The 16,283-nt window shown below is 42.8% G+C and overlaps 6 protein-coding genes across 7 annotated transcripts; 3 read left to right on the forward strand and 3 right to left on the reverse strand.

Moving 5' to 3' along the window:
* Positions 1-10: 10 nt before the first annotated feature.
* LOC104788675 (heat stress transcription factor A-7b-like) lies at positions 11-1,989 on the forward strand. Its single transcript, XM_010514451.3, has 2 exons — positions 11-353; positions 747-1,989. Exons 1-2 carry the CDS (start codon positions 102-104, stop codon positions 1,326-1,328), a joined length of 834 nt encoding a protein of 277 aa, XP_010512753.2. The 5' UTR covers positions 11-101; the 3' UTR covers positions 1,329-1,989.
* Positions 1,394-2,137, reverse strand: LOC104788674 (defensin-like protein 11). Its single transcript, XM_087452567.1, has 3 exons — positions 2,054-2,137; positions 1,865-1,954; positions 1,394-1,771 (listed from the first exon to the last, which is right to left on the reverse strand). The coding sequence occupies exons 2-3, from the start codon at positions 1,926-1,928 to the stop codon at positions 1,578-1,580; spliced, it is 258 nt and encodes an 85-aa protein (XP_087308693.1). The 5' UTR covers positions 1,929-1,954; positions 2,054-2,137; the 3' UTR covers positions 1,394-1,577.
* Positions 2,138-2,288: 151 nt separating this feature from the next.
* Positions 2,289-6,237, forward strand: LOC104788672 (pentatricopeptide repeat-containing protein At3g63370, chloroplastic). Of its 2 annotated transcripts, XM_087452565.1 has the most exons (3): positions 2,289-5,389; positions 5,482-5,637; positions 5,885-6,237. In XM_087452565.1, exon 1 carries the CDS (start codon positions 2,433-2,435, stop codon positions 5,310-5,312), a length of 2,880 nt encoding a protein of 959 aa, XP_087308691.1. In that variant the 5' UTR covers positions 2,289-2,432; the 3' UTR covers positions 5,313-5,389; positions 5,482-5,637; positions 5,885-6,237. The 2 variants fall into 2 exon arrangements, with proteins under 2 accessions (XP_087308691.1, XP_087308690.1); XM_087452564.1 differs by having other exon boundaries at positions 2,289-5,637.
* Positions 6,238-6,769: 532 nt separating this feature from the next.
* On the reverse strand, positions 6,770-10,576 carry LOC104788676 (calcium-transporting ATPase 12, plasma membrane-type). Its single transcript, XM_087452563.1, has one exon. It carries the CDS (start codon positions 10,360-10,362, stop codon positions 7,261-7,263), a length of 3,102 nt encoding a protein of 1,033 aa, XP_087308689.1. The 5' UTR covers positions 10,363-10,576; the 3' UTR covers positions 6,770-7,260.
* Positions 10,577-11,355: 779 nt separating this feature from the next.
* Positions 11,356-16,281, forward strand: LOC104788677 (peptidyl-prolyl cis-trans isomerase CYP63). The gene is made up of 14 exons (XM_010514454.3): positions 11,356-12,550; positions 12,827-12,906; positions 13,004-13,058; positions 13,183-13,271; positions 13,365-13,389; positions 13,721-13,759; positions 13,836-13,953; positions 14,071-14,231; positions 14,299-14,623; positions 14,702-14,796; positions 14,971-15,115; positions 15,217-15,513; positions 15,601-15,678; positions 15,864-16,281. The coding sequence occupies exons 1-14, from the start codon at positions 12,331-12,333 to the stop codon at positions 16,111-16,113; spliced, it is 1,977 nt and encodes a 658-aa protein (XP_010512756.2). The 5' UTR covers positions 11,356-12,330; the 3' UTR covers positions 16,114-16,281.
* Positions 11,602-12,322, reverse strand: LOC104788678 (uncharacterized). Its single transcript, XM_010514455.3, has one exon. It carries the CDS (start codon positions 12,320-12,322, stop codon positions 11,780-11,782), a length of 543 nt encoding a protein of 180 aa, XP_010512757.2. The 3' UTR covers positions 11,602-11,779.
* Positions 16,282-16,283: the final 2 nt, after the last annotated feature.

The following is a 16,283-nucleotide window of genomic DNA, read 5'->3' on the forward strand; positions in this document are numbered from 1 at the left end:
TCTTCTCTAATTCAGGAACCCAAATGATTTGTTTCCTCTCTTCGATTACAAGTTACAGAAAATCCAATCATAGATCGTTTGAGATCTAGCATTGCTACGAGATGGACCCGTCGTCAAGCTCCAGACCGCGGTCAATGCCGCAAGTGCCTGTGCAGGAACCACCAGGGCCTTCACCGTTTATAACAAAGACGTACGAGATGGTGAATGATCCAAACATAAATCACATTGTGTCTTGGTGCAGGGGAGGCATCAGTTTTGTCGTCTGGGATCCACATTCCTTCTCGGCTACTATCCTCCCTCTATACTTCAAGCACAACAACTTCTCCAGCTTTGTCAGACAGCTCAACACTTATGTAAGTATCTCCGTTCCTCCACTAGACGACATTGCTACGTTTTCTTTTCTTTTCACTTTTACGTTCCCTCCTTCATCTTATATATAGTTTTGGAGGACCTCAATGATGCGTTCGGCCTCCAATTACTGCAGAATGGTAAATAATTTGTCTCTTGTTTAATTTGTGAATTTTGTTGTTTAAACCGACAACTCCGGCCGTATAAAGTTATGCTCAGTACATGGTTGGTTAAATAAGCTAGCTTTGAATGAGAATTATGTTCTGGAAACTTTCTTGAGAATTATGGATATAATAATAAAATAGAAAATTGAAGATAATGATTTTTGACTGTCATGTACAGTAAGAAAGAAGAGGTTACAAACTTACCCAATTAATTGATTATTTATTGACCCGCAGGGATTCAGAAAGATCGAGACAGAGAGATGGGAGTTTATGAATGAAGGATTCTTGATGGGTCAAAGAGACCTTCTCAAAAGCATTAAGCGACGAGCCTCCTCCTCTGCCCCTCCTTCACTCCACCACTCTCAATCCGAGGGTCATGACCCCAGCGTCGAGGCTCCTCAGCTCCGAGAAGATAGTCATGTCCTAATGATGGAGATATCGAGGCTCAGACAGGAGGAGCAGAGAGCGAGAGGCTACATCCAAGCCATGGAGCAGAGGATTAATGGTGCAGAGAGGAAACAGAGGCATATGATGACCTTCTTGAGGCGTGCGGTACAGAACCCTTCGCTTCTGCAACAGCTACTTGAGCAGATGACAGGGGTCGAGGAGGCTGCGATTATTGATCAGGCTAGCTTGGTCAAAACGGAAGCGGTGGAGCACGTATCGGAGCTGGAGGCTCTGGCGCTAGAGATGCAAGGATATGGACGGCAACGGATTGATGACGTGGAGAGGGAGCTCGACGACGGGTTTTGGGAAGAGCTACTGATGAGCAACGACAACTCCGGGGAAGAAGAGGCGAATGTGAAGCAAAGTTAGTTAGGTTTTTTTTGGGTTCATGTCCGGTTCTAATAATTATCAACAAACGAAACATATAGAAAGAATAAGAAGGAAAAAAAAGCACTAGATAGTATTGTGATCGTGGAGATCCAACAAAATGAATGATGCCTATGTTATATATACATAGGGTTACATTACACCACCGTATTTATTAAATATCACAATCCATATAGCACTCGATCACAATATATAGATATATGTATATGAAGAAAAGAGGGTAAATGAAAATCAGGAGCAGCCAGCCTTGCGACAGAGGCAGCGGTGGGGGTCAGAGGCACAAAAGCCACCGATGGCTCCTTCGTACTTGCACAAGTCGTGGCAAAGGCGTTCTCCTGCATCCTTTAACCAACAAGGGAAGTTTGGTAGATGCTTGCACTCCCACTCACATCCTTGAGCTTGCGCTTCTCCTCGCTCCATCAATCCTATATGTATATGGTGTGTGTGACATAAATAGAAACATGTAAAAAACGAGATCGAATCGAGTTGGAAAGTGATGAATTATGTTACGTACGTACCTGTGGAAACCAGTAAGATCAATACGAGGATATTAATGGCTGAGAAGTTGATCATCTTCCTCATTTTTTGTACGTTGACTTTTAATTAGGCTATACAAACACCAAAAAAACAAAAAGAGATGAATGAAAAACGAATCAACGCATGAATGATATATATGTATATCATAATTCTACGTTCGTCTCTCTCACTCTCGCGTCGTCAAAGCAGCAACTTGCGAATAAATGAATTCATCTGTGATGTGTATTTGCCAACCTTTATGATATCGATGTCTTTTTGGTTTCTTGATTCGATCGGCCACGCAAGCGTCCTTCTTATCGTAAATCTCAATTAACAGAAACGGGGCCGAGATTGTATTGCGTATTTTAATGGGCCTGGCCCATATCAGAACCTTTATCTGAGTGAATAAGAAGAGATGATGAATAAAAATTTAAATGGAGGAAAACACCCAGCAGAGTCGTAATGAAGGAGGATTTGAATTTGATTGAACCATGGCGGCTGTATCATCATCTACGGGCGGGCTGCGATTGAAGAAAGCAAAACAAAAGATATGCAGTTTAGATAACAACAATGAGGCTGTTGAGCAAAAATGTCCCCGTCTCTTCATCTAAAATCATCATGTACTCTGCTTCGGCGATTTCGAATCCCACGTTTCTTCCACATGCTAATCTTCCGACATGCCGTCCCCGATTTCGAACAAACCCAGCTCCCCTCAGTTACCCCGTAAAGCCCTTCCAACTCGTCTCTTCTCTGAACCTCTCTTGTTCCGATGGTGGCCTATACGAATCTTTTCGACGGCTGGACGATGACCCTTCCATGGAAGCCTATGCCTCCGTTCTTGAGCTCTGTGGCAAATTCGGAGCTCTCTCTCAAGGCCGGCAGCTGCATTCCCGCATTTTCAAGATTTTCCCCGCTTTTGAGTTAGACTTTTTGGCCGGTAAGCTTGTGTTTATGTACGGCAAGTGTCGCTCTGTTGATGACGCAGAGAAAGTGTTCGACGAAATGCCTCACAGAACTCTCTTTGCATGGAACGCGATGATTGGAGCCTATCTTTCCAATGATGAACCTGCTTCTGCTCTTTCTCTCTACCGCAATATGCGTCTCCAGGGCGTTCCTCTCCATCTTTACTCTTTCCCTCTCTTGCTTAAAGCCTGCGGCTATCTTAGAGATTCCCGGAGTGGCACTGAGCTTCATTCTCTGCTCGTTAAACTTGGATACAGTTCTACTGATTTTATTGTCAATGCGTTGCTTTCCATGTATGCTAAGAATGATGACCTAAGCGCTGCAAGGCGTCTTTTTGATGGATCCCAAGATAAAGGAGACGCTGTTCTGTGGAACTCTATCATGTCTTCGTTTTCCTCGTCTGGCCAATCTTCCGAGACTTTAGAGTTTTTCAGAGAAATGCAGTTAAATGGTCCTTCCCCCAACAGCTACACTTTTGTTTCGGCTCTCACAGCCTGTCAAGATGCATACACAGGCAAAGAGATTCACGCTGCTGTCCTGAAATCAAATCTTTCTTCTGAACTATATGTGTGCAACGCCTTGATTGCAATGTATACCAGGTGTGGTAAAATGCTCGAGGCTGGAAGGATTCTTCGTCACATGGACAACGCTGACGTTGTGACATTGAATTCCCTGATTAAGGGATATGTTCAGAATTTCATGTACAAGGAGGCATTAGGATTCTTTTGTGATTTGATCGCTGCTGGTCACAAGCCCGACGAGGTTTCGATGACCAGTGTCATTGCAGCGTCCGGAAGATTAAGCAATCTGTTGGCAGGAATGGAATTGCATGCTTACGTCATTAAACATGGCTGGGATTCTAATTTGCAGGTTGGAAACACGTTGATAGATATGTACTCAAAATGCAACCGCACATGTTATATGGGCCGAGCGTTTCTTAGGATGCATGAAAAAGATCTCATTTCATGGACTACAGTCATTGCTGGTTATGCCCAGAATGATTGTCATGTAGAAGCCTTACAACTCTTTCGGAATGTTGCTGAGCAAAGGATGGAAATTGATGAACTGATGCTGGGAAGCATCCTTCGAGCTTGTAGTTTGCTGAAATCCGAGCTCATTGTCAAAGAGATTCATTGTCACATCTTGAGAAAAGGTTTACTTGATACTGTGATACAAAATGAGTTGGTAGATGTTTACGGAAAATGCAGGAACATGGGCTATGCTACTCGAACATTTGAATCAATTAAAGGTAAAGATGTTGTCTCTTGGACTAGCATGATTTCGTCTAGTGCTCTAAATGGTAACGAAAACAAGGCTGTTGAGATCTTTCGACGCATGGTTGAAACTGGTTTGTCAGCTGATTCTGTAGCATTGTTGTGTATACTGTCTACTGCAGCAAGTTTATCTGCCCTCAAGAAAGGGAGAGAAATTCATGGCTACTTACTCCGCAAAGGGTTTTTCCTAGAGGAGTCCATTGCAGTTGCAGTTGTTGATATGTATGCATGCTGTGGAGATTTACAGAGTGCAAAGGTTGTATTTGATGCGATAGAAAGGAAAGGTTTACTGCAATTCACAAGTATGATCAATGCATATGGGATGCACGGATGTGGAAAAGCATCTGTTGAGTTGTTCAATAAAATGAGGCATGAAAACATCTCGCCCGATCACATTTCATTTCTGGCTCTTCTTTATGCGTGCAGCCATGCAGGTCTGCTTGACGAGGGTAGAGGGTTTCTCAAGATCATGGAACATGAATATAAGTTGGAACCATGGCCTGAACACTACGTGTGTCTGGTTGACATGCTGGGTCGTGCAAATTGTGTAGTGGAAGCCTTTGAATTCGTTAAAATGATGAAGACAGAACCGACCACAGAAGTGTGGTGTGCACTCCTTGCCGCATGCCGATGTCATTCAGAGAAAACAATTGGAGCGATAGCAGCTCAGAGGCTCCTTGAGCTAGAACCTAAGAATCCGGGAAATCTTGTGCTTATATCTAATGTCTTTGCTGAACAAGGAAGATGGGACGATGTAGAAAAAGTGAGGGCAAAAATGAAAGCAAGCGGATTGGAGAAACACCCTGGATGTAGTTGGATTGAGATAGACGGCAAGGTTCATAAATTTACAGCAAGAGATAAGTCTCACCCAGAGACCAAAGAGATATATGAGAAATTGTCCGAGGTTACTAGGAAGTTGGAGAAGGAAGCAGGTTATTTAGCCGATACAAAGTTTGTTCTGCATAATGTAGATGAAGGGGAGAAGGTTCAGATGCTGCATGGACACAGTGAGAGGCTAGCAATTGCTTATGGTCTGCTCAGAACACCTGACAGAGCCTGTCTTCGGATCACAAAAAATCTACGTGTCTGTAGAGATTGCCATATTTTTTGTAAGCTGGTCTCTGAGTTATTCAGACGAGACATTGTAATGAGAGATGCCAATAGATTTCATCACTTCGAAAGTGGGCTGTGTTCTTGCGGAGATTTTTGGTGACCAAAACTTGACAAAGCATATGTTCATCAATTCAGGCGAAGATTATTATGTAATTTAGCTCCACATAGCTCCATAAGGTTTGCATATGGTTATTTGCCTGTGTCCCACCAAGAACAACAAGAAGTCGTCATTTTAGGAGTGTAATGACCTCTTTTGTTTTGCACCATAGAAGGGAAAGAGAGAGATTGCAAAGTAACAGGGAAGATGGAGACCTGATTAAGAGGAAAAAAGTAAAGGCATATCAGTAATTAAAAGCAGGAAGCAGAGACCTAGACACGAAGCCAGGGATAGAGTCGTCTAACTAGGGCTGTTCAGCAGAGACCTAGTAAGTCTTTTGAGAGTAAATGTCTCCAAGATACTGACCTCTCTTTTCTCGTTATATATTATTTGCTTTAAACCCACACCTACCAAACCCGTGGATGAATATTTCATATATTCCACCTATATTCATCTGCATTTAAACACTCCACAAACCTCAACTGTTTACTGTTTACGTCTTTGTATTTGCATTGCTTAAGAGAATGATGGTTTATTAGCCTTATTTTGTGGCCTTGTGGGAATGCCTAATGTAGGAGGAAACATAGGAGGGTGGTTGATGCAAAACCTAAAGATGAGGTCTTTTAGATACGCGGAGTCAAACTAAGCATGGACCTTGGTGAAGCTTCTTGACGGTCTAGATTTAAAATCAGGTACGACACTGTGTGTACGTGAGAAAGAGGGAGAGAGAGATTTTAGAGAAAGAAAGAGATGTATCACAATAAAGGAGTATATTTAGGGTCACAGGTGGTGGAGATATAGGTATGCAGGGCCGAGGCGCTAATCTCTTCATAGCCCTATTGATTTTGTCTCTCTCTCTCTCTTTCTTCCTCTCTTAGCTGTATGCATTATGATGCTTCTTTTAATTCACTGTTTAAGGCTTCTTTAATATCGTGGTGTCTCTCTCCTTTTTACCCAACCATCTCTTTAAATTTTTAACATCTGTCCCTCAAATCCTCTCTCATCTCTTTCTATAAGTATCTATAACGCCTCAAACCACAAAGTCATCACATATGTTTCAATTTTCCAAGTTTACAACTTCCTCATCGAACGAAGCTTTTTAAAGTTTTTTTTTTTTGTCTAAGTATTTTGAAGACAAGTCCACAAGGGAACAAGTGAAGCTGCCAGCATGATCTATCTTTGGTTAATAGAGGAATGTGGAAACATATTTTGCTTAAACCCAAGCTAGGTCATGCTGTGACAGCCTCACTCCTTCCTGGTTTAGGAACAGTCACTGATAAAACACTCCACATGGCTCTTGAAAGAAAAACAAACTCCCAAACACACATTTCACTATATGAAACCGCTGTAGGGGTTATATCTGTTTTCTCCTGCTTTGTCACCTTCTCCACTTTCTAATCCCATGTTTTTGCGTTATTTATCTACCATAGATTCATCTAGTTTTAGTGTTTTAAAGAGAATTTAGATGCCAAACGTCTTAAGAAAAAGGAAAACTGTACAAAACCAAAATGGTCTCTCTCTCACATATTCACCCAAACATTACCAGACAAACTTGCACGATGTAAGTATGTAACCATCACCTCAAGACAAAACTTCCCTACTTGTTTAGCTTTAAAAGTACAAACGGTGTAATATACCCTTCCACTGTACAGCAGATAGTTCAAGGCTAGTCTTAGTACCCACCAATGGGTAGGCCAAAATTCAAACTCACACTATTGTTTTTCCTTCAGTTTTCCAAAGCCATCCAGATATCTTCTTAAACCAACCTAGTAATCTTGTTTAATGTTTCTATAAAAGTGAACTGGAAAGCCACCTTGTTGCAGCAGTTTGAAAGAACTTAGAAGTCAGTGGCCATAACCTCGTAGATGCACCTCTTGGTGGGCAACCATCAAAGTTTCACCTAATGAATTTAAATCTTGTAAACTGGTAAGCTTCTACTATGGTAGTCTTCTCAAGGTTTCTTGAGAGATGAGCTTCTTGAACTCTTAAATAAGGATCTTGGATTCTTAAAGTAACTGAGGAACGGTGTCTCAGAAACAGGAATGAATTTTGTGAAAAAGCCAATGGGCCATGAAAGAGATGCAATCGCTATGCAAGTTCCCCATTGCCACCCGTTAAGCCTTACTGTGTCCGCAAACTTCTTTAGGAATTCCACCATAATGACTTGAAGCACGATAGTGATCGCTATGATTCCAATGAACAACCTGTTTCTATGAAGTCCTTTGAATACATTTTTCTTCTCCATCTCCCTTGCATTGAATTCGTTGAAAACTTGACAGAGCACGAAAGTGTTGAATATGAGTGTGTTCTTCACTTCCTTGGGCACGTTGAATATAGACATACCTTTAAATTGCAAGATCAAGAGTATGACTATTTGATATAATGACTGAACTAGGAGATTCCTCCACATGACATTTGTTATCAGGGCCTCTGTTCGGCCAACTGGCTTTCGCTTCAGGAGCTCGTTGGTGGGTCGCTCGGTGGCCAGAGCCAGAGCTCCCAGAGTGTCCATGATGAGGTTTACCCACAGCAGTTGAACTGCGGTCAAAGGGACCTCACCGGCTGAAACTGCTGCGATGAAATTGATCACAAGAGCTGCAACGTTCACTGTTAGCTGAAACTGAATGAATTTCTGGATATTGTTGTAGACACACCTCCCCCATTTTAAGACTGTAGCAACGGATGTGAAGTTATCATCTAAAATGACAATGTCTGAACTTTCTTTCGCCACTTCAGTGCCCTGAATCCCCATAGACAGTCCAATATCTGCTTCTTTGAGTGCAGGTGCATCATTGGTGCCATCCCCTGTGACGGCTACCACGTGGCCTTTAAGTCTCAGACATTTGACCATTAGAAGCTTGTCGGAGGGAGATGACCTTGCCATGACCCGGATCTTCTCAACTTTCTGCATTCTCTCTTCGTCTGTATAGTTTCTGAACTGAACACCTTCTACAACGGCCTCTTCCTCATCTTCGTCATTGTGGTCCAGGATTCCACATTCAAACGCTATCGCTTTTGCAGTGAAAACATTATCTCCCGTTATCATCTTGATGGTGACCCCCGCTAGTTTGCAAGTTTCAACAGCTTTTGAGACACCAGGACGACATGGATCCTTCAGACCCACTATTCCCATCAAGTTCAAGCCATCTTCCTCTAATCCCGAGACGTTTGATGATACTTTATGGGCGAATGCTATGCATCTCAGGCTACTGGCCGCCATACCTTGAATTATTGCCTCAATTCTGTTCTTTGCGGTGGAGTCCAATACGTCAACAGACCCCGTGCTCGTGTAGTAGTGAGAACACATAGCTAGGACCATTTCAGCGGCTCCTTTCCAGTGTACATGGACTGTATCGTCAGATTTTCTTCGGACCAAAACTCCGCTTCGTTTTTTTGCCGAGTTGAAAGTCTCTACGCGGAGAACATCGTGTTTCTGCTTCACTGACTCCATATCCATACCCAGATTTAGCACTGTCCAAGACAAAAGAGCCTTCTCTGTTGGACTGCCCGAGAACTCAGGCGTTGATCCTGAGTCTGACACACAGACGCTTCCCGTCGTGTTTAGACCGGTGCCTTGGTAAAGCAGATCGAGAACGTCAGATGAGATCATCTTGGTAGAGTCTTCATGGATTGACTCTTGGCCAAGCCAAAACTTGGTTACCTTCATCTCGTTCAGTGTTAATGTGCCTGTTTTGTCTGTGCATATCACTGTCGCTGAGCCCATTGTCTCACACGCCGAGAGCTTTCTGACCATAGCTTGATCAGACATCATTCTCTTCATGGAGTAAGCCAGCGTCAGAGTCACAGCCAATGGCAAGCCTTCCGGGATAGCCACCACGACAATGGTGACAGCAGCTGCCACAATTCGCACCACGGAATTAACCACAGTATCAACAGGTGTTTTGCTCCCGTTGTATTCTCTTTTACCCTCTTTCTCTGTGTTCCCTGTGAAGTAACGGACTAATAACACTCCCAGGACAAGTGCAGCCACCGTAAGACCAATTTTTCCTATGGTGGAGGTCAGCGTGTCCAGACGGACCTGCAAAGGTGTTCTCTCGCTAGAATCTTGGTTTATGGAGCTCATCGTCTGTCCCCAGGTTGTGCTCATACCCACGGAGACAACCAGCATCTGGGCAAACCCGTCAACTATCTTCGTGCCAGAGAACAAGAAGGGATTATCCTTGAGATCCACTTCGAGATGGTCACTCTCTCCGGTCATACTAGACTCGTCCACCTGAAGTGAATGCCCATCCAAGAACAGACCATCAGCCGGAATCTGATCTCCAATCTTCAAGAAGACAACATCACCAACAACAACGTCAAAGATGGAGATATGTTGCCGCCTGCTGTCTCTAAGGACTTCCACTTTGATATTATTGCTTATCTTGGACAGCTTGTCGAACTGTCTTTCCTGCCTGAAGTTGCTAAGAGCAGAGACAACTATGACCAAGAAGACTGCTACGAAGATGCTTCCGCCTTCGTACCAACCTTCTTTGATGCCGTGTTCTTTGATTCCGAAGCCAAGGGCGAGAGTGGCACAGACCAACAAGATCAAGATGGTTAGGTCTTTGAAAGCTTCATACACAAAGAAGAGAAGTCCTTTAGGCGGTGGCTTATGGTAGGTGTTAGAGCCAAAGAGGTCACGACGTCTACTGATTTCTTGCTCATTCCCATGGATCCCTTTGGTGGCGTTTGTCCTTAGGGAAGTAGCGACACCCGCAACGCCACCCAGCGCTTGGATTCCAGCTAAGTCCTTACCCTTCATGATCTCCACAAGTCGTTCCTGATCGATGTCAGGAACGTAAGAGAGAGGCATAGAGTTGATCTTTGCTCCATCAGTGGACTCGAGGGGTGTGTAGGAGAGAGAGAGGGAGTCATCAGATATTTTTGGATCAATCCTTGCGGGAACCGTCTCCTTAATGAGAGAAAGCATAGCCCTTACAGAGTAGATGGCAGCGTAGGCAAAACGCCAACGCCTCTGGGCCTTGTTGAGGCTGGGGGTGGTAAGGTTGAGCAACAGAGCACTGCAATCATATTTCTGGAGGTCTCTCATATGCTTTTGTGTGTAAAGAAAGAGAGAGTTTTTGGGGGACTAAAAGTGTCTCGTCTATATGTGGTGTGACTTGTAAGACACTTAAGACTCGGAAGAAATGATTTCTCTTCGAAACTCTGAGCTCGAGCTCTAATATTTAAATCTATATTTGGCCGCCTTTGGATTACACTTTTTCTGCTTAAAACTATTATATCTCTTGTATTAGTTTTTAACTTATCGTAGTTTATTTTTTCTAAGGCGGTGTAACCAACTAACCACTCAAAACACGTTGTAAACACGCAGACGCAGGCATGTCGATCAAAGGACATGGGCCGCACATCCTTTTGTACTTGTGTGTTGACTTATCTATTGGCTCTTGCTTGGGTTTCGAACCATTGTGTCCGAAAGAAAGAGTTAATCTGAGATTTGGTAATTTATGTAAAAACAGCCAATATGATGATGTAACAATATAGTGTGGTGTGGACAAGCCGTCATTGTAGAACGATGAGCAATAGCGTGCGTGTACCAACTTGCCGAATGCTTAGTCCGCAAGGACGAATATAAGAAATGGCCATAATAGCGAAAAGAAAGAATGGAAAAAGGATTAGAGCTTTTGAATCTTCTTCACCAACTTGTTTGCTATATCTATTAACTGAATTAATACTACTCAAATATGCACTTGATTGATGAATGAAACAAAACCGAGTTTGTCACTCCTACTTTTCCACAAAACCATTTTTACAGAAAGAGAAAACAAAAGGAAAAAAGAAGAGGTTGTTTGAATATAATAATAGAGAGTAAGTAGCGTGTGAGAATCGTCTAGGACAGAGAAGAAGGCTTATCATCAGTTTCATCCCCGAAACTTCGTAGCAGTTTCCATTTTCGTTGTCAAGAAATGGGAGCCTCATCATCTCTTTCTTTTTCATGTGACGACACACAGCAAGACTTAAAAAAAGCAGCAGCAGTAGTTGACTTTGTAAAAAACTAAAAACACAAAATAAGTTGACCTCCACTAAAACTAGACGTGACCACAGACCACCAAAGAAAGAGCTCTGCAGATTCAACATCAAGACGATATATCAATAAGGATTCTTGGCAAAGCAAACACTAAGAAACTCCTCATAATATCATCAAGTTTGCAGTTAATTGGCAAGGCTAGAGGTTGTAGACGAAACATAACGTATACAGAGGGTAACACACAACACAAGAGGCTTTGGTAGCTCAGTGACATACATTTGAAATTGATCAAGCAGTTATGTGTAGATATAAGAAACAAGATTCATTTAGAGTAGCACCAAGCTTAATCTCAAGAGTCTGTTTGAAGACCTATCATCTAATGAAATCTGAACAAACTAACCAGAAATAAGAAAAAGGGAAACATCATCATCATTCATCAGTATCACAGAATACACCATAACTAATGATCATCAGCCTGCAACTAATTAAGAGTTTGGTTTGACTTATAATGGTTTAGAAGATCCCTGGCTCTGCGGCACTTGGTCTGAGCCAGCGAAGCCAGCCCCATGAGATGACGCCACGTGCTTTCCTCCGGCATTGACGCTAGCCACACCAATCCCTCAACATCACTCGCGACTCGCGCCTCTAAAAACGCTCCAGAACACTTGTCTCTGGCGAAGCCCGCACACTTGTCCATGGCGGCAGCCACACATGCCTTAAATTCCCGCTCTTCGCACTTGTCTCGCTCCCTCATGTCGCCAGAGCCCCGCCACCACGGCGGCTTACAGTTCTTGGAGGCGGAGACGGCGCACCCAATCCTAGCACCTTCCTCGCACTGCTCCTTGATTAGGGTTTCGCAGCGCTTGAAAGCGGCTGACCATGAATCCAGGGATCGGAAAGCTAGAACATGAGAACCACCGGCGGGTACTGGTCCCCGGAGCAGCGGGATCGGACGGTCGAAGAGAACGGTAGTCGCGGCCGCAGAGTAGTCATCTGCATCTTCCATTTCAATTTGGAGGCCCATCGGGCTCGATGATGAGGCCGCTAGCCTATATAAAAATTAACATTAACTGGATTCACCACGTGGCAATATATAAGTTTTTAACTAAGATTATTTATTTATTTATTTATCCTCTCTTTTGTTTCTACTCTCTCCTCTCTCCTCTTCGTTTCTCATTCATAAAATCACCACCGTCTCCGTTTCAGTTTCAGTTTCAGTCTCCGGCTCGCTCGCTCGATCCGCTTAGAGTTGGTAAGTGTCTCCCGACCTCGCTTTATTTCTTCATTAGTATCATATCTGACTCTCGACTTTGGACAAGGAGCACTCCAGTCATCTTTCTCTCTGACTCTACTTCTTTTAGGGTTTATTTAGGGTTTTAGTTTCTTTAATAAGAGCGATATAAGTTTGATGGATCTGTTATTTTGGCTTCGATGTTAACTGCGGTGTATAATTAAATTAATTATCGGGGCTTTTATTCTACAATTTGTAGACCTTTCTACTTCTCACGGATGTTTTCCTTTGTTGTAGCAATGACTAAAAACAAGAATCCTTTAGTTTTCTTGGATGTATCAATTGGTGAGGATCCAGTTCAACGGATTGTTATTGAGGTATTATTACTTCACCACTCTGCTTTTTTTTTGTTTTTGCTTTCCCCTGTCCGTTTCTGTCTCGAGCTTCTTATGTTTTCTCCTGTGTCAATGGCAGCTTTTTGCTGATGTTGTACCCAAGACTGCAGAAAATTTCCGTGCACTGTGCACAGGTACCTTAGACTTGCTCACACCTATCTATCTCTGTCTCGGCAGATTGCAATTGACCCTGCTTTGCTTTGCTTTTTATAAGATTATGGGCTTCACAGTTCATTTGTTCTTTACTTGTTGTTGCAGGCGAGGCCGGCGTTGGAAAGACCACCGCCAAGCCTCTACATTTCAAAGGATCATCTTTCCATCGAGTTATCAAAGGATTTATGGCTCAAGTATGTATGCTTTGCTACTTTCTTTCTTTTTTTTTTGCTGTCCTAAAAAATTTGCTCTACTCTTCATTCACACTTTGGTTCTCTTTCTTGCAGGGAGGTGATTTTTCTAATGGAAACGGTAATTCTTCAAACTTGTTATCCTTTACACATGAAATTATATTATTTTCCACACCACTGTATATATTACATGACATCACAATATTCATTCTCTACGGTAACATATGTTTTTTGGTGATATATATACACTGTGGACGCATAGATTATCTAGTTAGTAGTTAATTAACACAACGGTTTCAGGAATTGACACAAGAAGCTTAGTTTATATGGATGATAAACAATAGCACTGTGGTTATGAAAATATGTACTAGGGCAGATACTCTTTGGAGTGCTATTACTGATGTACTCAGTTTTACCTGTAGTACTAATGCCCAAATTTTGTTGCTTTGCAGGCACTGGTGGGGAAAGCATCTATGGTGGGAAGTTTTCAGGTATAATTTCGTTTTCTCTGTTTCCGGCTTTGTGAAGTTGACTTCTTTTCTCAATTTATCCCTGTTATCCTTACAGATGAGAATTTTAGACTAGACCATGATGGAGCTGGAGTCCTTTCGATGGCAAATTGTGGCCCAAACACCAATGGGTCCCAATTTTTTATACTTTTTAAACGCCAGCCACATCTTGATGGGTATATCTTTGCTCCTACATTTTTTCGTTTTGTGAAATTCAAGTTCATTGTAAATGACATACAAGGTTTAATGCATTGTCAAGGTTACTGATTTTCTTCAATCATATTTTATTTTAGGAAGCATGTTGTATTTGGCAAAGTTGTTGAGGGAATGACAGTAATCAAGAAAATGGAACTTGTAGGGACGAGTGATGGCAAACCTACTAGTTCAGTTGAGATAATAGACTCTGGAGAAACGTCTCAGATAAGAGCACCTGATGTTTCTGAAAGAGAAAAAGGTAATGAAGTTAATCTTTGAATGTGGAGTTTCTAGATTAATGATGGGGATACACTAATGATTTTCAGGAAAATCAAAGAAATCAGACAAGGGCATATCTTCTGCTGATGTATCTGACCGTGAAATTAAGGGGACACACAAAAAAGAATCTAAGGACAAAAAGATAAAGCGAAAAAGAAGATACTCCTCGTCGGATTCATATAGCTCAAGTTCCGACTCAGATTCAGATTCGGAATCAGAAACATATTCATCCTCCTATGAGTCTAGTTCTTCCAGTGATGGGAAGCGTAGGAAGAGGACAACAAAGAGACACAAAGGCCGACGCGGGGAAAGAAAGATTAAAGGAAGAAATGGGAAAAAGATAGCCCGGCAAGATAGAAAACCTCGGCGCAGGTTTGACTATTAGTTCATGGTAATTTAATTTATTCGCTGCCAGTTGGTTTGCTTGACTTTATTAGTGTTTCCTTACAGAAACATGGATAGTTCGAGTGACACCGAGAGTAGCAGCAGTTCCGATGATGAGAGAGTGGGCCATGATAAAACCAGAAAGTCAGTGAAAGCCAAAGGTAAGTGTGCCTGTTACATGCACCCTGGTTCTTTCAACCTATTTGGCAACTACTTTTTGTATCCGAAGTTCATATGATGCATTACCCCTTGCAAGTAGGCGGTTCTGCATATATGCGAATCTTACACTCTTCTTAGAACTGATGGTGGAAAACTTTCGACAACTGTGCTTGTAGGAAAAGCTGCTGACTCTAGTCCTGCAGAGAAGAGCCTTCTGAGAAAGGAACCAGATTCCGTCCTGAAGAACAATGAACCTGTGGGTAATGGAAAGGCCACCAAAGCTGATCAACACGCAGACTTGGATGACTCAGTGAAATCAAGGTTTATATCCCTGGCTTTATGTATTTCAAGCTTTGCTTCTGCAATTTGGGGGTCTGATTTGTGGTTCCTGACAAACTTTGCCATTCTCTATTGCTATATAGGAGTAGGAGCCCAATTCGTAGGAGAAACCAAAATAGCAGGAGCAAAAGTCCTAGTAGGAGCCCTGTGAGAGATCTTGGAAATGGAAGCAGAAGTCCTCGTGAGAAGCCAACAGCGGATACTGTGGGGAAATCTACCAGAAGTCCATCTCCAAGTGGTGTGCCCAAGCGCATCCGAAAGGGGCGTGGATTCACCGAATGCTATTCCTTTGCTCGGAAGTACCATACGCCTTCTCCTGAGCGTTCACCTCCTCGACATTGGCCGGACAGAAGAAGCTATCAGGACAGGAACAGGGATAGGTAACGCAATCTATACATACTCACAACTGACAGCAAAGAAAGACATGTCTGCTGTCAGTACTAAAGCCGTTTTGTTTAATTTTGAAGGTATCCAAGCAACAGGAGTTACTCTGACCGCTCACCGAGGGGACGCTTTAGAAGCCCACCCAGAAGGAGCCCTCCAAGGTTTACTCTCTAATATCTCTGTATACTGGCTTTGGCTTGGGACGATATATAGCTTTTAAACCAGCACCTAGAGCCACTTACATTAAAATTGTTTACCCCCTTTTTTGGTGATATTAATTCTGGTCTAGCTGAATGACTTCAAAGCAATGTTGGATGTCCTCTTAACGCAGTGTTGTCTTGCATAGGTACAACCGAAGGAGAAGGAGCACTTCTCGGAGTCCAGATGGGTACCGCAGACGTTTCAGAGAAGAAAGCAGGAGCCGGAGCCCAAGGCGTCGTAGCCCTAGCCGGAGCCCTAGAAAGAGGCAGCCAATTAGCGAGGACCTTAAATCCCGTCTCGGGCCACAGAGACCCGTCTCTCCTGCAGCATCACTCAGCCCTTCTCCCCCAACCTCTCCATCCGGACAGAGAGGTCTGGTTAGCTATGCCGATTGATGAACACTCTACTATTTGGTTCCTGGTGACTTGCACAAGTTTTTGTTGTAATTTTCATATTTCATAATGCTTGTCGGATATGTTACTACTACTATACTTTGCTGCTTTACAGATTGTGGAAATTTATTAGATTCAGACTGATATTGGTAGAGTTGAGAGTTTGGGAAACG

The sequence above is a fragment of the Camelina sativa genome, chromosome 5 (assembly GCF_030686135.1).
Source record: "Camelina sativa cultivar CO46 ecotype springtype chromosome 5, ASM3068613v1".
Classification (NCBI taxonomy): domain Eukaryota; kingdom Viridiplantae; phylum Streptophyta; class Magnoliopsida; order Brassicales; family Brassicaceae; genus Camelina; species Camelina sativa.